At 45.8% G+C, this 24507-nt stretch overlaps 1 protein-coding gene across 1 annotated transcript in view; it reads right to left on the bottom strand.

Annotated features, from left to right (window-relative positions):
- The window catches only part of LOC110518376 (regulator of G-protein signaling 11), a 74306-nt gene extending 51033 nt beyond the window's left edge, over positions 1-23273 (bottom strand). The window contains exons 1-6 of the mRNA XM_036973460.1: positions 23092-23273; positions 16836-16932; positions 7557-7607; positions 7332-7438; positions 4167-4218; positions 106-164 (exon numbers count right to left, since the gene is read on the bottom strand). Coding sequence (XP_036829355.1) covers positions 106-164; positions 4167-4218; positions 7332-7438; positions 7557-7607; positions 16836-16932; positions 23092-23154 — 429 coding nt within the window. The 5' untranslated portion in view covers positions 23155-23273. The remainder of the gene's footprint in view (positions 1-105; positions 165-4166; positions 4219-7331; positions 7439-7556; positions 7608-16835; positions 16933-23091) is intronic.
- Positions 23274-24507: the final 1234 nt, after the last annotated feature.

Below are 24507 nucleotides of genomic sequence, written 5' to 3'. Positions count from 1 at the left end.
TTAATACAGGTTTAGTAAAGGGTTAATACAGGTTTAGTAAATGTTTAGTAAAGGGTTAATACAGGTTTAGTAAAGGTTTGGTAAATTATAGGTTAGAATAATCACCTTCTCATAGTCCACCAGCTCCCCCTGTTTCCTGATGTTCTTCTTAGCCAGATAGATTGCTGGACAGAGATAAGATGACCAGTTTAGACCATACAAACTGTAGTCAAATGAATGACAGAAGTCACAACATACCCTCAATGCCTAACCTTTAACCCTTAACCCTCAACTCTTAACCATCAACCCTCAACTCTTAACCCTCGACCCTCAATCGTCAACTCTTAACTCTTAACCTTTAACCCTCAACTCTTAATCCTCAACTCCTAACCCTCAGCCCTTAACCCTTAACCCTCAACTCTTAGCCCTTAACCCTTAACCCTCAACCCTCAACTCTTAACCATTAACCTCTCTTAACCCTTATCCCTCAACCCTCAACTCTTAACCCTTAACATTTAACCTTTAACCCTCAACTCTTAACCCTCAATCCTCAACTCTTAACCCTTAACCTCTCTTAACCCTTATCCCTCAACCCTCAACTCTTAACCCTTAACCTTTAACCTTTAACCCTCAACTCCTAACCCTCAACCCTCAACTGTTAACCCTTAAGGAGCGACTGTCACTACTTATCCTTTTGAAAACGGCCTATAAGGCATTGATATGAGTCAGAAACATTTTTGTGTCAACATTTATTACAAAGTGTAAATAGGATAAATATGGGCACAGTCAGTCTTGTCTAAAGTGTAGTTTGGAACCTGAGTGGGTCACAACGAGTAAATTAAGGTACGTTTTGGATTAGAATTATGTAAACAATTCATGCCCCCTTTTCCCAAGCTCAACGCTCAAATCACTCCTCCTTTATTGAATGGCTCTGTTGTTTTATTGCCCCCAATGAGTTCAAAGGATCACGGACATTTGAGACAGAAAAGCCCTATACGGATTGACCACAGCCAACTATGGTTAGGGTTAGAACCCAAAGGATCACGGCCGTTTGAGACTGAAAAGCCCTATACAGATTGACCACAGCCAACTATGGTTAGGGTTAGGGTTAGGGTTAACCCTAACCCAAAGGATCACGGCCGTTTGAGACTGAAAAGCCCTATACAGATTGACCACAGCCAACTATGGTTTGCATGCCCTTCCGAAGTACCCTAATATCCTACCATTCGGAATACGTGGTTGGGGTTCATTGGTCCCCAGTGGTGGTGAGAATACCGTTAGCTAGACCATAGATTGCTGATTATGTATATTTTGATAATCATTATCCCTATCATCGCTAGTATAGCTGACATTGGCTTGTTAGCTACCTAACTAGCTAGCTAGCTAAAGTTAGCCTACCTCAAAACAACTCAGATTTGGCTTGGAAACACAATTTGCCAAAAGGCACCTAAAGGAAAGATGAACAGAGCAAAGTACAGAGAGATCTTTAAACGCTCCAGAGCGCTCAGGACCTTCCAGCTCAGGGTGGCAGGGTAGCCTAGTAGTTAGAGCATTGGACTACAACCGAAGGTTGCAAGTTCAAACCCCCGAGCTGACAAGGTACAAATCTGTCGTTCTGCCCCTGAACAGGCAGTTAACCCGCTGTTCTTAGGCCGTCATTGAAAATAAGAATTTGTTCTTAACTGACTTGCCTAGTTAAAAAAAGGTAAAATAAAAACAGGACAACGACCCAAGAACAAACAGCCAAGACAACGGAGCTCATTCTCTCCCTCATCGATTTTGAGGGACCAGCCGAGACATCTGCCACGGGCCAACTGAAGGGACAGTTCGAGAGGATGCAAACTTGAAAGCCGCCGCGGCCCAAGTGATAGTGGTGGATGGCCAGCTACTTCACGGGTGAGTGACTGGCTATACCGTCATTTCCAAATCAAGCCTTTTGTATCAGGTGTCGCACCAACAGGGGGAACTTCGAGAGGTGCTGTTTGCTGCTCCAACGAAAAGTGGGAACTGTTCTCGAGCTGGCCCGCACCCATCTGTTGGGGGTGTACCTGGGAATGGAGAAGACCCGGGAACAGGTTGGCGCCCAGTTCCACCGGAAGACTTTTGCCACAGCTGCCAGGAGTGTCAAATCACCGCCCCAAATGCACACTTCCCAAACCCGCTGGTCCCGCTACTGATCATCAGGTTGCCATTTGAACGGATCGCAATGGACATAGTGGGGCCACTGGTAAAAATGGCACCAGGACACTGGTACATCCTGGTAATAGTAGATTATGCCACCCGATATCCCTATGGGCGGCGGTCTCCAGGGGAATCGCCCGGGAGCTATTCCACCTCTTTAACCAGGTAGGCATCCTGAACGAGATCCTAACCGGCCAAGGTATGAAAGCAGATCTTGACCTCCGTCTTTCACCCGCAGAGAGATGGGATCGTCAATTGTTTGGGGGGTATTAGACAGAGTTTTCGACACCAGACAGCTTATATCAGTACCGGGTCCTCCCATTCAATCTCAACGGAGCCCTACCCATGTTCCAGCACCTGATGGATCAAGTCCTCCGACCCCACCAACAGTGGGCAGCGGCCTATATGGATATATGGTAAGCCGGGTTGACAGCAAACCCCAAGAAATGCAAGCTGGGGTTTGAGGAGGTGGAGTACCTGGGGTATTTGATCAGACGGGGGAAAGTCAAGCCCCAGGAGAGGAAGCTCCAAGCGGTACGTGACTGGCCCGTTCCACGCACCAAGACACAGGTCAAGTCCTTCCCGGGGCTGGATGGGATACTACAGCCAGTTTATCCCCAACTTTGCAGCTAGCGCCTCCCCCTTGCCAATCTAACCAGGGCCCACCTCCTGAAAACAGTGAACTGGTCAGACGAGACCGAAGCCGCATTCAGGCACCTGAAGGAAGCGCTTTGCTCCCATCCAGATCTAGTAACGCCCGATGTTGGTCCAGACGGACACCAGCGACACAGGACTAGGGGCCGTCCTGTCCCAGGTACAGGGGACTAGGGGCCGTCCTGTCGCAGGTACAGGGGACCAGGGGCCTTTCTGTCCCAGGTACAGTATCTGTCTCGGCTGGGAATGACAGTATCTGTATCTGGGAATGACAGTATCTGTATCAGCTGGGAATGACAGTTCTCTGTATCTGGGAATGACAGTATCTGTATCTGGGAATGACAGTATCTGTATCAGCTGGGAATGACAGTATCTGTATCAGCTGGGAATGACAGTATCTGTATCTGGGAATGACAGTATCTGTATCAGCTGGGAATGACAGTATCTGTATCAGCTGGGAATGACAGTATCTGTATCGGCTGGGAATGACAGTATCTGTATCGGCTGGGAATGACAGTATCTGTATCTGCTGGGAATGACAGTATCTGTATCAGCTGGGAATGACAGTATCTGTATCTGCTGGGAATGACAGTATCTGTATCTGGGAATGACAGTATCTGTATCGGCTGGGAATGACATTATCTGTATCTGGGAATGACAGTATCTGTATCTGGGAATGACATTATCTGTATCTGGGAATGACAGTATCTGTATCGGCTGGGAACGACAGTATCTGTATCTGGGAATGACAGTATCTGTATCTACTGGGAATGACAGTATCTGTATCTGGGAATGACAGTATCTGTATCGGCTGGGAATGACAGGATCTGTATCTGGGAATGACAGGATCTGTATCGGCTGGGAATGACATTAAAAGGTGCACATTGTTATATCAGCAGAACACTGCTTCTATGGTTTTATGTAAAGGGATGTTTATTCTACATGAACCTGTCACTACATGTGAAAGTTATCAAAGCACTTATTTTAGAATATCTACATAAATTCCCCAATTGCATTCTTCTCATATTACTCTGTAGGCTACTGACCTATTCAAAGCTTCCTCCGGTATCTCACCATATATTTGCCTGTAGTTATTGAGCTCAACCTGCTTGTTCTTTGTTGTGATTGAGTGGGAGAAACAGCTGAGGTCAAGGTTCTGACAGATGGGTATGTCTTGGTGATGGCAAGGAGACACACAAGAAACACCCCCATCAAACCACACCCCCATCAAACCACACCCCCAAGCCAACTAACGTATGACTTCTGTCATGGCCGCCAGTATTTCTTGAGGAGGAAGCCAGAAAACAAGGCAGAATCAGCGGATGCAGTTCCCACTTAACCCTTAACCTCACCATAGTCCAGCTCTGAGGCAGGCCAGCGGCTACTGGTCCAGAAATATGGAGTCTGAGAGAGAATGAGAGAGAGAGATGTTCAGAAAGAGGGAGATGTCTGCGTGAGGCCAAACCACACGACCAACAACATTGGACACTTTATGAAACCTATAGCCTTCACTATCTCATCCTGGAATATCCAAGGCCTGAGGTCATCTGCCTTTGGCCTAAAGAGCAGGAACCTGGAATTCATCAAAGAAATCAGAAATACAGACATTGTCATCCTACAAGAAACCTGGTATAGAGGAGACGGACCCACTGGTTACCCTCTAGGTTACAGAGAGCTGGTAGTCCCATCCACCACACTACCAGGTGGGTGGTATAGAGGACACGGACCCACTGGTTACCCTCTAGGTTACAGAGAGCTGGTTGTCCAATCCACCAAACCACCAGGATGAAACAGGGAAGGGACTCCGGGGATATGCTCATTTGGTATAGACCAGACCTAAGACCTAACTCACTCTATTAAATTAATCAAAACAGGAACATTTTACATCTAGCTAGAAATTCAAAAGGAAATTATCTTAATAGAGAAAAATGTCCTCCTGTGTGCTACCTATATCACCCCACTAGAATCCTCATACTTTAATGAAGACAACTTCTCCATCCTGGCTGGGGAAATCAATCATTTCCAGGCCCAGGGACGTGTACTAGTCTGTAGCAACCTAAATGCTAGAACCGGACAAGAACCTGACACCCTCAGCACACAGGGGGACAAACACCTGGCTGCAGGTGACAGCATTCCCTCCCCCATATGCCCCTGTACCACACAACTATGACAACATAACCAATAAAAACAGTCCACAACTCCTGCAGCTCTGTTACACGCTGGGTATGTACATAGTCAATGGTAGGCTTTGAGGGGCCTCCTATGGTAGGTAACCACCCCTATCAGATCACAGTCAGCCCACTGACACCCCTATCAGACCACAGTCAGCCCACTGACACCCCTATCAGATCTCAGCAGTCTACTTGAACAGAGGAATACTCAATGATGAGGCATCAAAACCAAAGGAACTGAGTAATTTTAAGAAATGCTATAGATGGAAGGAATGTAGTGTGGAAACCTACCAAAAAACAATTAGGAAACATCAAATTCAATCCCTTTTAGACAACTTCCTGGACAAAACGTTCCACTGTAATAATGGTGGTGTAAACATGGCAGTAGAAAATCTTAACAGTGTATTTGACCTCTCAGCTTCCCTATCAAATCTAAAAATGTCAAACAGAAAACCGAAGAAACTAATCAACAATGACAAATTATTTGATGAGGAATGCAAAAACATAAGAAAGAAATTGAGAAACTTCTGCAACCAAAAACATAGAGACCCAGAAAACCTGAGTCTACGCCTTCACTATGGTGAATCACTAAAACAATACAGAAATACACTACGGAAAACAAACAACAACACAAATAATTATCTATCCAAAATGGAGATGTGTGGGTTAACCACTTCTCTAATCTTTTGTCTCTATAACAAAGAACAAACAGCAAAAACATATATACATGATCAAATGCAGATCTTAGAATCAACAATTAAAGACGACCAGAACCCACTGGATTCCAGAACACACTGGATTCCAGAACCCACTGGATTCCAGAACCCACTGGGTTCTCCAATTCCCTTGAATGAACTACAGGACAAAATAAAAACCCTCCAACCCAAAAATGCTGTGGTGTTGATGGTATCCTTAATGAAATGATCAAATATACAGACCACAGATTCCAATTGGCTATACTAAAACTCTCATCATCCTTAGCTCTGGCATCGTCCCCAATATTTGGAACTAAGTACTGATCACCCCAATCCACAAAAGTGAAGACAAATATGACCCCATATATGCGTCAACAGCAACCTTGGGAAATTCCTCGGCATTATCATTAACAGCAGACTCGTATATTTCCTCAGTGAAAACAATGTACTTAGAAAATGTCAAATTGGCTTTTTACCAAATTATGTTATGACAGAACATGTATTTACCCTGCACACCCTAATTGACAAACAAACCAAAACAAAGGCAAAGTCTTCTCATGCTTTGTTGATTTCAAAAACGGATTCGACCAAGAATTCACAAAATGGGACAAAGACCAAATTGAGACTCTGCATGCAGAATTCTGCAATAATATCATCAGTGTACAACGTAAAAACCAAATAATGCATGCAGAGCAGAATTAGGCCGATACCCGCTAATTATCAAAATCCAGAGAAGAGATGTTAAATTCTACAACCACCTAAAAGGAAGAGATTCCCAAACCTTCCATAACAAAGCCATCACCGACAGAGAGATGAACCTGGAGAAGAGTTCCCTAAGCAAGCTGGTCCTGGGGCTCTGTTCACAAACAGACCCCACAGAGCCCCAGGACAGCAACACAATTAGACCCAACCAAATCATGAGAAAACAAAAATTGGAAAGAATTAACAAAAAATCTGAGCAAACTAGACTGCTATTTGGCCCTAAACAGAGAGTACACAGTGGCAGAATACCTGACCACTGTGACTGAACCAAACTTAAGGAAAGCTTTGACTATGTACAGACTCAGTGAGCAAAGCCTGAGAGGGGGTAGAGAGGAGAGAGGAGAGAGAGGAGTAGAGTATAGAGAGAGAGCGGGGGTAGAGTGAAGAGAGAGGGGGGGTAGAGAGGAGAGAGAGACATGTCTGCATGTGTAGAGAGAGAGAGGGGAGTAAAGAGGAGAGAGAGGAGTAGAGTGGAGAGAGAGGGGGGGAGTAGAGGAGAGGGGAGAGAGACGTGTCTGCATGTGTAGAGAGAGAGGGGAGTAAGAGGAGAGAGAAGAGTAGAGTGGAGAGAGAGAGGGGGGAGTAGAGAGGAGAGAGGAGAGAGAGGAGTAGAGTGGAGAGAGAGAGTGAGATGTCTGTGTGTGTCTGTGTGTGTTACCTGGAAGCGGTAAGGAGAGTCATCAGATCTCAGCATTAGAGAGGATAGAGAGTTAGGGAGATGTCTGTGTGTGTTACCTGGAAGCGGTAAGGAGAGTCATCAGATCTCAGCAGTAGAGAGGATAGAGAGTTAGGGAGATGTCTGTGTGTGTTACCTGGAAGCGGTAAGGAGAGTCATCAGATCTCAGCAGTAGAGAGGATAGAGAGTTAGGGAGATGTATGTGTGTGTTACCTGGAAGCGGTAAGGAGAGTCATCAGATCTCAGCAGTAGAGAGCGCGGATCTCTCAGAGGATAGATGTACCCATACTGCACCAGGAGTCCTCCCAGGTGGCGAGCCTCTACACACACATTCCCAAGAAGTGACACATTGCAGCTTTGAGACAAAGATATGGTATAAAACTAGACATAGTGACAGGAGGAATACATCCACAGTGAATAAGGAACAACAAGACTTACCTTCCTCTGTTATGTTGTATTTCTGAATCAGCCATTCAATGACATCATTACCTAAAGAGAAAGAGACGTTTGCCCCGTTTATACCTGGTTCTAACATGCATCCTTTGTCCTGATCTGGTCAGCATGCTGATTGTGCCCACGTTGCCAGATAGGTGTAGACGATTAAAACAGGCATTGTGATGTGACTGTGATCAGATCTTCCTGACCCCCTCCGGAGGTATTCAGGGACCCGTTGTGTCTGGATAAATGCCAAGTGTAGATGGATCTGGATAAATGCCAAGTGTAGAGGGATCTGGATAAATGCCAAGTGTAGATGGATCTGGATAAATGCCAAGTGTAGAGGGGTCTGGATAAATGCCAAGTGTAGAGGGATCTGGATAAATGCCAAGTGTAGAGGGATCTGGATAAATGCCAAGTGTAGAGGGATCTGGATAAATGCCAAGTGTAGAGGGATCTGGACAGATCACAAACCTTTTGATCATCACTATCCTTTTAAAATCATTACAGGTGGCGTTAATATTCACGACCGTTCAAACCTTTGGGGTCACTGACAGGTGGCATTAATATACACAACCTTTCAAACCTTTGGGATCACTGACAGGTGGCATTAATATACACAACCTTTCAAACCTTTGGGGTCACTGACAGGTGGCATTAATATACACAACCTTTCAAACCTTTGGGATCACTGACAGGTGGCATTAATATACACAACCTTTCAAACCTTTGGGGTCACTGACAGGTGGCATTAATATACACAACCTTTCAAACCTTTGGGGTCACTGACAGGTGGCATTAATATACACAACCTTTCAAACCTTTGGGGTCACTGACAGGTGGCATTAATATACACAACCTTTCAAACCTTTGGGATCACTGACAGGTGGCATTAATATACACGACCTTTCAAACCTTTGGGATCACTGACAGGTGGCATTAATATACACAACCTTTCAAACCTTTGGGGTCACTGACAGGTGGCATTAATATACACAACCTTTCAAACCTTTGGGATCACTGACAGGTGGCATTAATATACACAACCTTTCAAACCTTTGGGGTCACTGACAGGTGGCATTAATATACACAACCTTTCAAACCTTTGGGGTCACTGACAGGTGGCATTAATATACACAACCTTTCAAACCTTTGGGGTCACTGACAGGTGGCATTAATATACACAACCTTTCAAACCTTTGGGGTCACTGACAGGTGGCATTAATATACACAACCTTTCAAACCTTTGGGGTCACTGACAGGTGGCATTAATATACACGACCGTTCAAACCTTTGGGATCACTGACAGGTGGCATTAATATACACAACCTTTCAAACCTTTGGGATCACTTAGAAGTGTCTTTGTTTTTTGAAAGAAAAGCACATTTTTCATTCATTAAAATTGATCAGAAGTACAGTGCAGACATTGTTAATGTTGTAGCTGTAGTAACTAACTTAGTCTCTCATATCTATTGTAGCTGTAGTAACTAACTAACTCTCTCATTTCTATTGTAGCTGTAGTAACTAACTAACTCTCTCATTTCTATTGTAGCTGTAGTAACTAACTAACTCTCATTTCTATTGTAGCTGTAGTAACTAACTAACTCTCTCATTACTATTGTAGCTGTAGTAACTAACTGACTCTCTCATTTCTATTGTAGCTGTAGTAACTAACTAACTAACTAACTAGTGTTGTAAATGACTTGTAGCTGTAGTAACTAACTAACTCTCTCATATCTATTGTAGCTGTAGTAACTAACTAACTCTCTCATTTCTATTGTAGCTGTAGTAACTAACTAACTCTCTCATTTCTATTGTAGCTGGAAACGGCATTTTATTAAATAGAATATCTACATAGGCGTACAGAGGCCCGTTATCAGCAACCATCACTCCTGTGTTCCAATGGCACGTTGTTTTAGCTAATCCAAGTTTATCATTTTAAAAAGGAAACCCTGTTGTTAGCACAGCTAAAAACTATTGTTCTAATTAAAGAAGCAATAAAACTGTCCTTCTTTAGACTAGTTGAGTATCTGGAGCATCAAACAGACCCCACAAGCCCCAGGACCAATATTACCTCTAAGCTGCATGCCTGAGCAGGCTCGCAGCTCCCCAGGACTGCCGTGCAAAATAAATATCAGCACAGAGAAGCACGAGATTGAAATTCACTCAACTTTCTACTTTCCCCCTTAGTTAAAACTATCAATGTTTCCCTTTACTGTGGGAATTGTGATAGGTTCAACAATGCAACAATGTAATAGGTTTCAATGCAACATACTGAAACAAAACAAACTATGCATGAGATTTTGTTGCAGGCAGAACGCATCGGAGTAGGATTCTATTGCACTGACATGCACTACTCAGCATGAGCGGTCGTGAGTAGATGCACTGGACTGTGTTTACAGCATGAGCGGTCGTGAGTAGATGCACTGGACTGTGTTTACAGCATGAGCGGTCGTGAGTAGATGCACTGGACTGTGTTTACAGCATGAGCGGTCGTGAGTAGATGCACTGGACTGTGTTTACAGCATGAGCGGTCGTGAGTAGATGCACTGGACTGTGTTTACAGCATGAGCGGTCGTGAGTAGATGCACTGGACTGTGTTTACAGCATGAGCGGTCGTGAGTAGATGCACTGAACTGTGTTTACAGCATGAGCGGTCGTGAGTAGATGCACTGGACTGTGTTTACAGCATGAGTGGTCGTGAGTAGATGCACTGGACTGTGTTTACAGCATGAGCGGTCGTGAGTAGATGCACTTGTTTTGAGATCAAAGCGAGAGCTGCATGTAGCCACGTGTGTACATTGTTCATATCCTGAACTAGTTAGTGAGTTATTATCCTAGTTATAGATCATTTGTAGTCAACAATGGGGGATTGATTGCTTCCTACAAGAGCACAAAACATTTACATTTCTAGACCTCTAGTGAGTGTTGTATTTTGTGACAGGCTTGAATAAGCTAAGTAGCCAATAGGCAGAGGGTAGTATAATTTGTCTGATTCTCCGTAATAATGGTATGAGAATAATAATGAATTTTATTTTGTAAAGTGGTTTCTTGCTTCTAACAACATTTTCAGTCCCCTCCTTGTCTGAAGGACAAGTGGATAAACAGGTATAACAGTGATGAGGACCTAGAGGTCATGGTGGGGTGGTATAACAGTGATGAGGACCTAGAGGTCATGGTGGGTTGGTATAACAGTGATGAGGACCTAGAGGTCATGGTGGGGTGGAATAACAGTGATGAGGACCTAGAGGTCATGGTGGGGTGGAATAACAGTGATGAGGACCTAGAGGTCATGGTGGGGTGGAATAACAGTGATGAGGACCTAGAGGTCATGGTGGGGTGGAATAACAGTGATGAGGACCTAGAGGTCATGGTGGGGTGGTATAACAGTGATGAGGACTAGAGGTCATGGTGGGGTGCTATAACAGTGATGAGGACCTCGAGGTCATGGTGGGGTGGAATAACAGTGATGAGGACCTAGAGGTCATGGTGGGGTGGAATAACAGTGATGAGGACCTAGAGGTCATGGTGGGGTGGAATAACAGTGATGAGGACCTAGAGGTCATGGTGGGGTGGAATAACAGTGATGAGGACCTAGAGGTCATGGTGGGGTGGAATAACAGTGATGAGGACCTAGAGGTCATGGTGGGGTGGTATAACAGTGATGAGGACCTAGAGGTCATGGTGGGGTGGTATAACAGTGATGAGGACTAGAGGTCATGGTGGGGTGGAATAACAGTGATGAGGACCTAGAGGTCATGGTGGGGTGGTATAACAGTGATGAGGACCTAGAGGTCATGGTGGGGTGGAATAACAGTGATGAGGACCTAGAGGTCATGGTGGGGTGGTATAACAGTGATGAGGTCCTAGAGGTCATGGTGGGGTGGAATAACAGTGATGAGGACTAGAGGTCATGGTGGGGTGGTATAACAGTGATGAGGACCTAGAGGTCATGGTGGGGTGGTGTAACAGTGATGAGGACCTAGAGGTCATGGTGGGATGGAATAACAGTGATGAGGACCTAGAGGTCATGGTGGGGTGGTATAACAGTGATGAGGACCTAGAGGTCATGGTGGGGTGGTATAACAGTGATGAGGACCTAGAGGTCATGGTGGGGTGGAATAACAGTGATGAGGAACTAGAGGTCATGGTGGGGTTGAATAACAGTGATGAGGACCTAGAGGTCATGGTGGGGTGGAATAAAAGTGATGAGGACCTAGAGGTCATGGTGGGGTGGTATAACAGTGATGAGGTCCTAGAGGTCATGGTGGGGTGAAATAACAGTGAAGAGGACCTAGAGGTCATGGTGGGGTGGAATAACAGTGATGAGGACCTAGAGGTCATGGTGGGGTGGAATAACAGTGATGAGGACTAGAGGTCATGGTGGGGTGGTATAACAGTGATGAGGACCTAGAGGTCATGGTGGGGTGGTTTAACAGTGATGAGGACTAGAGGTCATGGTGGGGTGGAATAACAATGATGAGGACCTAGAGGTCATGGTGGGGTGGAATAACAGTGATGAGGACCTAGAGGTCATGGTGGGGTGGTATAAAAGTGATGAGGACTAGAGGTCATGGTGGGGTGCTATAACAGTGATGAGGACTAGAGGTCATGGTGGGGTGGTATAACAGTGATGAGGACCTAGAGGTCATGGCGTGTTTTATGAAGGTGATGAGGACCTAGAGGTCATGGTGTGGTAACCTAGGTAATATACCAGTCATGGCGTGTATTATAACGGTGATGAGGACCTAGAGGTCATGGTGTGGTGGTATAAAAGTGATGAGGACCTAGAGGTCATGGTAGGGTGGTATAACAGTGATGAGGACCTAGAGGTCATGGTGGGGTGGAATAACAGTGATGAGGACCTAGAGGTCATGGTGGGTGGTATAACAGTGATGAGGACCTAGAGGTAATGGTGGGTGGTATAAGTGATGAGGACCTAGAGGTCATGGTGGGTGGTATAACAGTGATGAGGACCTAGAGGTCATGGTGGGGTGGTATAACAGTGATGAGGACCTAGAGGTCATGGTGGGGTGGTATAACAGTGATGAGGACCTAGAGGTCATGGTGGGGTGGAATAACAGTGATGAGGAACTAGAGGTCATGGTGGGGTTGAATAACAGTGATGAGGACCTAGAGGTCATGGTGGGGTGGAATAAAAGTGATGAGGACCTAGAGGTCATGGTGGGGTGGTATAACAGTGATGAGGTCCTAGAGGTCATGGTGGGGTGAAATAACAGTGAAGAGGACCTAGAGGTCATGGTGGGGTGGAATAACAGTGATGAGGACCTAGAGGTCATGGTGGGGTGGAATAACAGTGATGAGGACTAGAGGTCATGGTGGGGTGGTATAACAGTGATGAGGACCTAGAGGTCATGGTGGGGTGGTTTAACAGTGATGAGGACCTAGAGGTCATGGTGGGGTGGAATAACAATGATGAGGACCTAGAGGTCATGGTGGGGTGGAATAACAGTGATGAGGACCTAGAGGTCATGGTGGGGTGGTATAAAAGTGATGAGGACTAGAGGTCATGGTGGGGTGCTATAACAGTGATGAGGACTAGAGGTCATGGTGGGGTGGTATAACAGTGATGAGGACCTAGAGGTCATGGCGTGTTTTATGAAGGTGATGAGGACCTAGAGGTCATGGTGTGGTAACCTAGGTAATATACCAGTCATGGCGTGTATTATAACGGTGATGAGGACCTAGAGGTCATGGTGTGGTGGTATAAAAGTGATGAGGACCTAGAGGTCATGGTAGGGTGGTATAACAGTGATGAGGACCTAGAGGTCATGGTGGGGTGGAATAACAGTGATGAGGACCTAGAGGTCATGGTGGGTGGTATAACAGTGATGAGGACCTAGAGGTAATGGTGGGTGGTATAAGTGATGAGGACCTAGAGGTCATGGTGGGTGGTATAACAGTGATGAGGACCTAGAGGTCATGGTGGGTGGTATAACAGTGATGAGGACTAGATGTCATGGTAGGGTGGTATAACAGTGATGAGGACCTAGAGGTCATGGTAGGTGGTATAACAGTGATGAGGACCTAGAGGTCATGGTGGGTGGTATAACAGTGATGAGGACCTAGAGGTCATGGTGGGTGGTATGACATTGATGAGGACCTAGAGGTCATGGTGGGGTGGTATACAGTGATGACGACCTAGAGGTCATGGTGGGGTGGTGTAACAGTGATGAGGACCTAGAGGTCATGGTGGGGTGGTATAACAGTGATGAGGACCTAGAGGTCATGGTGGGTGGTATAACAGTGATGAGGACCTAGAGGTCATGGTGGTTGGTATGACGGTGATGAGGACCTAGAGGTCATGGTGGGGTGGTATAACAGTGATGAGGACCTAGAGGTCATGGTGGGGTGGTATAACAGTGATGAGGACCAAGAGGTCATGGTGTGGTAACCTAGGTAATATACCAGTAATGGAATGTATTATAACAGTGATGAGGACCTAGAGGTTATGGTGGGGTGGTATAAAAGTGATGAGGACCTAGAGGTCATGGTGGATGGTATGACAGTGATGAGGACCTAGAGGTCATGGTGGGGTGGTATAACGGTGATGAGGACATAGAGGTCATGTTATTGCAACCTTGGTATCCTACCGGTCATGGTGGGGTGGTATAACGGTGATGAGGTCCTAGAGGTCATGGTGGGGTGGTATAACGGTGATGAGGACATAGAGGTCATGTTATTGCAACCTTGGTATCCTACCGGTCATGGTGGGGTGGTATAACGGTGATGAGGTCCTAGAGGTCATGGTATTGCAACCTTGGTAACCTACCGGTCATGGCATGTGGTATAAGGATGATGAGGTCCTAGAGGTCATGGTATTGCAACCTTGGTAACCTACCGGTCATGGCATGTGGTATAAGGATGATGAGGTCCTAGAGGTCATGGTATTGCAACCTTGGTAACCTACCGGTCATGGTGGGGTGGTATAACAGTGATGAGGACCTAGAGGTCATGGTGGGGTGGTATAACAGTGATGAGGACCTAGAGGTCATGGTGGGTGGTATAACAGTGATGAGGACCTAGAGGTCATGGTGGGGTGGTATAACGGTGATGAGGTCCTAGAGGTCATGGTATTGCAACCGTGGTAACCTACTGGTCATGGCATGTGGTATAACGGTGATGATGTCCTAGAGGTCATGGTATTGCAACCTTGGTAACCTACCGGTCATGGCATATGGTATAACGGTGATGAGGTCCTAGAGGTCATGGTATTGCAACCTTGGTAACCTACCGGTCATGGTGGGGTGGTATAACAGTGATGAGGTCCTAGAGGTCATGGTATTGCAACCTTGGTAACCTACCGGTCATGGCATGTGGTATAACGGTGATGAGGTCCTAGAGGTCATGGTATTGCAACCTTGGTAACCTACCGGTCATGGTGGGGTGGTGTAACAGTGATGAGGACCTAGAGGTCATGGTGGGGTGGTATAACGGTGATGAGGTCCTAGAGGTCATGGTATTGCAACCTTGGTAACCTACCGGTCATGGCATGTGGTATAACGGTGATGAGGTCCTAGAGGTCATGGTATTGCAACCTTGGTAACCTACCGGTCATGGCATGTGGTATAACGGTGATGAGGTCCTAGAGGTCATGTTATTGCAACCTTGGTAACCTACCGGTCATGGCGTGTGGTATAACGGTGATGAGGTCCTAGAGGTCATGGTGGGTTGGTATAACAGTGATGAGGACCTAGAGGTCATGGTGGGGTGGTATAACGGTGATGAGGTCCTAGAGGTCATGGTATTGCAATCTTGGTAACCTACCGGTCATGGCGTGTGGTATAACGGTGATGAGGAGTCTCTGGTTTCTCATCTTCACCCCCATGTCAGGATCTTGCATAACAGTGATGAGGACCTAGAGGTCATGGTGGGGTGGTATAACAGTGATGAGGACCTAGAGGTCATGGTGGGGTGGTATAACAGTGATGAGGACCAAGAGGTCATGGTGTGGTAACCTAGGTAATATACCAGTAATGGAATGTATTATAACAGTGATGAGGACCTAGAGGTTATGGTGGGGTGGTATAAAAGTGATGAGGACCTAGAGGTCATGGTGGATGGTATAACAGTGATGAGGACCTAGAGGTCATGGTGGGGTGGTATAACGGTGATGAGGACATAGAGGTCATGTTATTGCAACCTTGGTATCCTACCGGTCATGGTGGGGTGGTATAATGGTGATGAGGTCCTAGAGGTCATGGTGGGGTGGTATAACGGTGATGAGGACATAGCGGTCATGTTATTGCAACCTTGGTATCCTACCGGTCATGGTGGGGTGGTATAACGGTGATGAGGTCCTAGAGGTCATGGTATTGCAACCTTGGTAACCTACCGGTCATGGCATGTGGTATAAGGATGATGAGGTCCTAGAGGTCATGGTATTGCAACCTTGGTAACCTACCGGTCATGGTGGGGTGGTATAACAGTGATGAGGACCTAGAGGTCATGGTGGGGTGGTATAACAGTGATGAGGACCTAGAGGTCATGGTGGGTGGTATAACAGTGATGAGGACCTAGAGGTCATGGTGGGGTGGTATAACGGTGATGAGGTCCTAGAGGTCATGGTATTGCAACCGTGGTAACCTACTGGTCATGGCATGTGGTATAACGGTGATGAGGTCCTAGAGGTCATGGTATTGCAACCTTGGTAACCTACCGGTCATGGCATATGGTATAACGGTGATGAGGTCCTAGAGGTCATGGTATTGCAACCTTGGTAACCTACCGGTCATGGTGGGGTGGTATAACAGTGATGAGGTCCTAGAGGTCATGGTATTGCAACCTTGGTAACCTACCGGTCATGGCATGTGGTATAACGGTGATGAGGTCCTAGAGGTCATGGTATTGCAACCTTGGTAACCTACCGGTCATGGTGGGTTGGTGTAACAGTGATGAGGACCTAGAGGTCATGGTGGGGTGGTATAACGGTGATGAGGTCCTAGAGGTCATGGTATTGCAACCTTGGTAACCTACCGGTCATGGCATGTGGTATAACGGTGATGAGGTCCTAGAGGTCATGGTATTGCAACCTTGGTAACCTACCGGTCATGGCATGTGGTATAACGGTGATGAGGTCCTAGAGGTCATGTTATTGCAACCTTGGTAACCTACCGGTCATGGCGTGTGGTATAACGGTGATGAGGTCCTAGAGGTCATGGCGGGGTGGTATAACAGTGATGAGGACCTAGAGGTCATGGTGGGGTGGTATAACGGTGATGAGGTCCTAGAGGTCATGGTATTGCAACCTTGGTAACCTACCGGTCATGGCGTGTGGTATAACGGTGATGAGGAGTCTCTGGTTTCTCATCTTCACCCCCATGTCAGGATCTTGCATTGCTACGATCACTCTCTCCATCTACACACACACACACACACACACACACACACACACACACACACACACACACACACACAAACACATAGGGGTTAGGGAGACACACACTCAGAAACTTTGAGCTCTAGGGAGTAGGGAGTAGGGGATAGGGAGTAGGGGTTAGGGAGTAGGGGTTAGGGGATAGGGGTTAGGGGATAGGGGTTAAGGGTTAGGGAGTAGGGGTTAGGGGATAGGGGTTAGAGAGTAGGGAGTAGGGTTTAGGGTTAGGGAGTAGGGGTTGGGGAGAAGGGGTTAGGGTTTGGTGGTTAGGGTTACAGAGTAGGGAGTAGGGGTTAGGAAGTAGGGGTTAGGGAGTAGGGTTTATTGTTTAGGGGATAGTGAGTAGGGGTTAGGGTTACAGAGTAGGGAGTAGGGGTTAGGGGGTTAGGGTTTAGGGGTTAGGTTTTAGGGGATAGTGAGTAGGGGTTAGGGTTACAGAGTAGGGAGTAGGGGTTAGGGTTACAGAGTAGGGAGTAGGGGTTAGGGAGTAGGGGTTAGGGATTAGGGAGTAGGGGTTAGGGTTACATAGTAGGGAGTAGGGGTTAGGGAGTAGGGGTTAGGAATAGGGTTTAGGGATAGGGATTAGGGGTTAGGGAGTAGGGGTTAGGGAGTAGGGTTACATAGTAGGGAGTAGGGGTTAGGGAGTAGGGGTTAGGAATAGGGTTTAGGGATAGGGATTAGGGGTTAGGGTTTAGGGGTTAGGGAGTAGGGGTTATGGAGTAGGGGTTAGGGTTTAGGAATTGGATTTATGGGATAGGGTTAGGGAGTAGGGGTTAGGGTTATTGAGTAGGGGTTAGGGAGTAGGGGTTAGGGTTATGGAGAAGGGGTTAGGGTGTAGGGAGTAGGGTTAGTAGGAGTTAGGGTTTACGCCCCTGTCCCGAAGCTAGCACCACTTAGCCGCGAGCCAGGCGCATATCCTGGTTAGCAAACAAAATTACTACAACTACAATACCTCTTCCGCCAACTGGCCTGGTCCCTTTGTCGACACGATGCCCCGCCGTACCACCACGACTGGTCCGCCAACGTAACTCCATCCGCTGTGCCCTCAACCGGCCGTCGGAGCAGACGCTTCTACTAGCCCCGGCCTGCTAACTTTAAACGGCGTGTCTCCCGCTTGCTAGCGTAGTAACGACTACCCCGGCTTCCCTGTTTCATCTATTGCTGTTCACTGGACCCAATGTTCACTTGGCTACATAGCTGATGCCTGATGGACTGTTCATTCATCCCGGTACTCCATTTAGTTTATTTAGTTTATTTTCTTTGTTTATCTGTCGGCCACTTTGTTTACCTTTGTCTATCTGTCGGCCACTTTGTTTACCTTTGTTTATCTGTCGGCCACTTTGTTTACCTTTGTTTATCTGTCGGCCACTTTGTTTACCTTTGTTTATCTGTCGGCCACTTTGTTTACCTTTGTTTATCTGTCGGCCACTTTGTTTACCTTTGTTTATCTGTCGGCCACTTTGTTTACCTTTGTTTATCTGTCGGCCTCAGCCACGAACTCAGGCCCTGTGTGTAGTTAACCGACACTCTCTGCCCATTCATCGCCATTTTACCTGTTGTTGTTGTCTTAGATGATTAGCTGTTGTTGTCTTACCTGTTGTTGTCTTAGCTATCTCTCCCAATCTACACATGTGAAGCATCGCTTTATGTCTCTCTCAAATGTCAATATGCCATAGCTACTGTTGTTTAGGATAGTTGTCATTGTTTTAGTTCACTGCGTAGCCCCAAGTCCCACTCAACATGCCTCATATACCTCTTTTGTCCCACCTCCCACACATGCGGTGACCTCACCCAGCATAACTAGCGTGTCCAAAGATGCAACCTCTCTTATCATCACTCAATGCCTAGGTTTACCTCCACTGTACCCGCACCCTATCATACCCCTGTCTGTACATTACGCCCTGAATCTATTCTACCACGCCCAGAAATCTGCTCCTTTTATTCTCTGTCCCCAACGCACTAGACGACCAGTTTTGATAGCCTTTAGCCGTAACCTCATCCTACTCCTCCTCTGTTCCTCGGGTGATGTGAGGGTTAACCCCGGCCCTGTGTGTCCCCAGGCACTCTCATGTGTTGACTTCTGTAACCCAAAAAGCCTTGGTTTCTTGCATGTTAACATCAGAAGCCTCCTCCCTAAGTTTGTTTTACTCACTGCTTTAGCACACTCCGCCAACCCTGATGTTCTTGCAGTGCCCGAATCCTGGCTTAGGAAGGCCACCAAAGAGTTCTGAGATTTCCATCCCCAACTACAACATTTTCCGTCAAGATAGAACTGCCAAAAGAGGAGGAGTTGCAATCTACTGCAGAGATAGCCTACAAAGTTCTGTCATACTTTCCAGGTCTATGCCCAGACAGTTCTAGCTTCTAATTTAAAAAATGAATCTCTCCAGAAATAAGTCTGTCACTGTTGACACCTGTTTTTTATTTATTTTTTATTTATTTTATTTCACCTTTATTTAACCAGGTAGGCTAGTTGAGAACAAGTTCTCATTTGCAACTGCGACCTGGCCAAGATAAAGCATAGCAGTGTGAACAGACAACACAGAGTTACACATGGAGTAAACAATTAACAAGTCAATAACACAGTAGAAAAAAAGGAGAGTCTATATACATTGTGTGCAAAAGGCATGAGGAGGTAAGCGAATAATTAAAATTTTGCAGATTAACACTGGAGTGATAAATGATCAGATGGTCATGTACAGGTAGAGATATTGGTGTGCAAAAGAGCATAAAATAAAATAAATAAAAACAGTATGGGGATGAGGTAGGTAAAAATGGGTGGGCTATTTACCGATAGACTATGTACAGCTGCAGCGATCGGTTAGCTGCTCAGATAGCAGATGTTTGAAGTTGGTGAGGGAGATAAAAGTCTCCAACTTCAGCGATTTTTGCAATTTGTTCCAGTCACAGGTAGCAGAGAACTGAAACGAAAGGCGGCCAAATGAGGTGTTGGCTTTAGGGATGATCAGTGAGATACACCTGCTGGAGCGCGTGCTACGGATGGGTGTTGCCATCGTGACCAGTGAGCTGAGATAAGGCGGAGCTTTACCTAGCATGGACTTGTAGATGACCTGGAGCCAGTGGGTCTGGCGACGAATATGTAGCGAGGGCCAGCCGACTAGAGCATACAAGTCGCAGTGGTGGGTGGTATAAGGTGCTTTAGTGACAAAACGGATGGCACTGTGATAGACTGCATCCAGTTTGCTGAGTAGAGTGTTGGAAGCCATTTTTTGATGACATCGCCGAAGTCGAGGATCGGTAGGATAGTCAGTTTTACTAGGGTAAGCTTGGCGGCGTGAGTGAAGGAGGCTTTGTTGCGGAATAGAAAGCCGACTCTTGATTTGATTTTCGATTGGAGATGTTTGATATGAGTCTGGAAGGAGAGTTTGCAGTCTAGCCAGACACCTAGGTACTTATAGATGTCCACATATTCTAGGTCGGAACCATCCAGGGTGGTGATGCTAGGCGGGCATGCGGGTGCAGGCAGCGATCGGTTGAAAAGCATGCATTTGGTTTTACTAGCGTTTAAGAGCAGTCGGAGGCCACGGAAGGAGTGTTGTATGGCATTGAAGCTTGTTTGGAGGTTAGATAGCACAGTGTCCAAGGACGGGCCGGAAGTATATAGAATGGTGTCGTCTGCGTAGAGGTGGATCAGGGAATCGTCCGCAGCAAGAGCAACATCATTGATATATACAGAGAAAAGAGTCGGCCCGAGAATTGAACCCTGTGGCACCCCCATAGAGGCTGCCAGAGGACCGGACAGCATGCCCTCCGATTTGACACACTGAACTCTGTCTGCAAAGTAGTTGGTGAACCAGGCAAGGCAGTCATCAGAAAAACCGTAATAGACCCCCCTCAGCTCCCAGCTGTGTCCTGGACACCATATGTGAATTGATTGCACCCCATCTATCTTCAGAGTTCGTTCTGTGAGGTGATTTAAACTGGGATATGCTAAAACTAAACTAAACTAAACTTAACTAAAATCTAAGATTATCACAAATTATCAACGAACCCACCAGGTACAACCCTAAATCCTTAAACATGGGCACCCACATAGATGTTATCCTGACCAACTAGCCCTCCAAATACACATCTGCTGTTTTCAATCAGGATCTCAGATAAATAAGCATGCCCCATTCAAAATAAGCATGCCCCATTCAAAAAATGTAGAACTAAGAACAGATATAACCAGACCTGACTGCCCTTGACCAACACAAAACATCCTGTGGCGGACTGCAATAGCATCGAATAGTCCCTGAGATGTGTAACTTTTCAGGGAAGTCAGGAACCAATACACGCAGTCAATAATGAACGCAAAGGCAAGAAATTTCTGACACAAATTTGCATCCTGTAGCTCTAATTCCAAAAAATGATGGGACACTGTAAAGTCCATGGAGAATAAGACCACCTCCCAGCTGCCCACTGCACTAAGGCTAGGTAACACTGTCACCACCGATAAATCCACCATAATCGAGCATTTCAATAAACATTTCTCTACGGCTGCCCATGCTTTCCTCCTGGCTACCCAAACCCCGGCCAACAGCTCCGCACCCCCCGCAGCTACTTGCCCAAGCCTCCCCAGCTTCTCCTTCACTCAAATGCAACCACTATTCCTAGTCTGTTCAACCTCTCTTTTGTATCATCTGAGATCTCCAAAGATTGGAAAGCTGCCACGGTTATCCTCCTCTTAAAAGGGGGTGACACTCTAGACCCAAACTATTATAGACCTATATCCATCATGCCCTGCCTTTCTAAAGTCTTCAAAAGCAAAGTTAATAAACAGATCACTGACCATTTCGAATCCCACCGTACGTTCTCCTCTGTGCAATCCGGTTTTCCGAGCTGGTCACGGGTGAACCTCAGCCACGCTCAAGGTACTAAACGATATCATAATAGCCATCAATAAACTACAGTACTGTGCTGTCTTCATCGACCTGGCCAAGGCTTTCGAATGTGTCAATCAACGTATTCTTATCGGCAGACTCAACAGCCTTGGTTTCTCAAATGACTGCCTCGCCTGTTTCACCAACTACTTCTCAGACAGAGTTAGTCTATGCTAGCTAAAGCTCCGCCTTATCTCAGCTCACTGGTCACGATAAAAACACCCACCCGTAGCACGCACTCCAGCAGGCATATCTCACTGGTCATCCCCAAAGCCAACACCTCCTTTAGCCGCCTTTCCTTCCAGTTCTCTGCTGCCAACGACTGGAACAAATTGCAAAAATTGCTGAAGCTGGAGACTTCTATTTCCCTCACTAACTTTAAACATCATATATATGAGCAGCTAACCGATCGCTGCAGCTGTACATAGCGCATCTGTAAATAGCCCATCCAATCTACCTACCTCATCCCCCTATTGTTTTTATTTAATTTTCTGTTCATTTGCACACCAGTATTTCTACTTGCACATCACCATCTGCTTATCTATCACTCCAGTGTTAATCTGCTAAATTGTAATTACTTCGCTACTATGGCCGATTTACTGCCTTACCACCTCACGCCATTTGCGTACGGTATATAGACTTTCTTCTTTTTCTATTGTGTTATTGACTGTACTCTTGTTTATTCCATGTATAACTCTGTGTTGTTGTTTGTGTCGCACTGCTTCGCAGTTGTAAATGAGAACTTGTTCTCAACTAGCTTACCTGGTTAAATAAAAAAATAGAGAGTAGGGGTTAGGGAGTAGGGGTTAAGGACAGGGTTTAGGGGTAAGGGAGTGGGGGTTAGGGAGCAGGGGTTAGGGGTAAGGGAGTGGGGGTTAGGGAGCAGGGGTTAGGGACAAGGTTTAGGGGTTAGGGAGTGGGGGTTAGGGTTTAGGGAGCAGGGGTTAGGGACAGGGTTTAGGGGTTAGGGTTAGCGAGTAGGGTTTAGGGAGTAGGGGTTAGGGACAGTGTTTAGGGGTAAGGGAGTGGGGGTTAGGGTTTAGGAAGCAGGGGTTAGGGACAGGGTTTAGGGGTTAGGATTAGCGAGTAGGGTTTAGGGAGTAGGGGTTAGGGGCAGGGTTTAGGGGATGGGGTTAGGGTTTAGGGGATGGTGTTAGGGTTTAGGGTGTAGGGGTTAGGGGCAGTGTTCAGGGTTAGTAGTAAGGTTTAGGGGTTATGGTGTAGGAGTAGTGAGTAGGGTTTAGTGTAGTTACGGTACCTTTCTGAGGCAATACATCTGCTCCCTCTGAGCTCCTCCTTTTGTCAGCGTGTTGATGGTCATCTTCTCTCTCTCCGTCTCTCTCCCTCTCTCTCTATCTCTCTATCCCCTCTCTATATATCTCTCTTTCTCTCTTTAGCTCTCTCTCTCTTTATATATATCTGTCTCTCTCCGTCTCTCTCTCTCCGTCTCTCTATATATCTCTCTCTCTCCGTCTCTCTCTCTCTATCCCTCACTCTCTATATCTCTTTTTCTCTCTTTAGCTCTCTCCTTCTCTATCTCTCTTTCAGTAGAAGTGCTGTCTAGATGTCTCTGTCTCTTTTCAGTAATCGGAGGTAGCAGGCAGCAGCAGGACAGTAAAGTGCAGAAATGAACCGAGCTGCACGAGAGCATCCAGCACCCTCCCTCCCTCTCTTTCTCCATCCACCTTTTATCTCTCTCACTCCATCCCCTCCCCCTTCTATCTCTCTCTTTCCATCCAACCTCTCACTCTCTCATCCCCTCCCCCTTCTATCTCTCAGACTGGTGATGCTGCCATTCTGCGGATTAATGAGGATTATATTATACTGCATATTTATTAATTCATTTATGTTCACCGTGGAAACATTTATGATATGGGAATGTTAAAAGACATCATCATAAGTAGTAATACTTTATTAATATATGAATATATTTAGTAGATACATTTATGTTAGTAATACTTTATTAAAATATTTAGTAGAGACATTTATGTTAGTAATACTTTATTAATATATTTAGTAGGTATATTTATGTTAGTAATACTTTATTAATACATTTAGTAGGTATTGTTATGTTAGTAATACTTTATTAATATATTTAGTAGGTATATTTATGTTAGTAATACTTTATTAATATATTTAGTAGGTATATTTATTTTAGGAATACTTTATTAATATATTTAGTAGATACATTTATGTTAGGAATACTTTATTAATATATTTAGAAGATATATTTATGTTAGGAATACTTTCTTAATATATTTAGTAGATACATTTATGTTAGTAATACTTTATTAATATATTTAGTAGGTATATTTATGTTAGAAATACTTGTAATATGTTTAGTAGATATATTTATGTTAGGAATACTTTATTAATACATTTAGTATTTTCTAAGGCTCATCATCCAGGCAGCAGTGTTAGGGTAACCTAGGCAGCAGCCTTACCACACCACAGAGTAGTTGCAAACAAGAAAGTAGTCTCAGGGCGCTAGGAGAGAGAGAGTAATCCCCGAGCAGCCGCCTCGCCCCCATGTCTTCTTTCACTGATACTTCTAACCCTGTTCCTAGGATACAAGTTCCACTGCTGTCAGACCTAAGAAACTAGTTTCATACACATCAGGTGCATCTATATGGGCTCCCTAGTGGCACAGTGGTCTAAGGCACTGCATCTCAGT

Source organism: Oncorhynchus mykiss, unplaced genomic scaffold (genome assembly GCF_013265735.2).
Source record: "Oncorhynchus mykiss isolate Arlee unplaced genomic scaffold, USDA_OmykA_1.1 un_scaffold_250, whole genome shotgun sequence".
NCBI lineage: Eukaryota > Metazoa > Chordata > Actinopteri > Salmoniformes > Salmonidae > Oncorhynchus > Oncorhynchus mykiss.
Note: the sequence above shows the minus strand (reverse complement) of the source record. Positions and strands in the feature narration are given on the sequence as shown.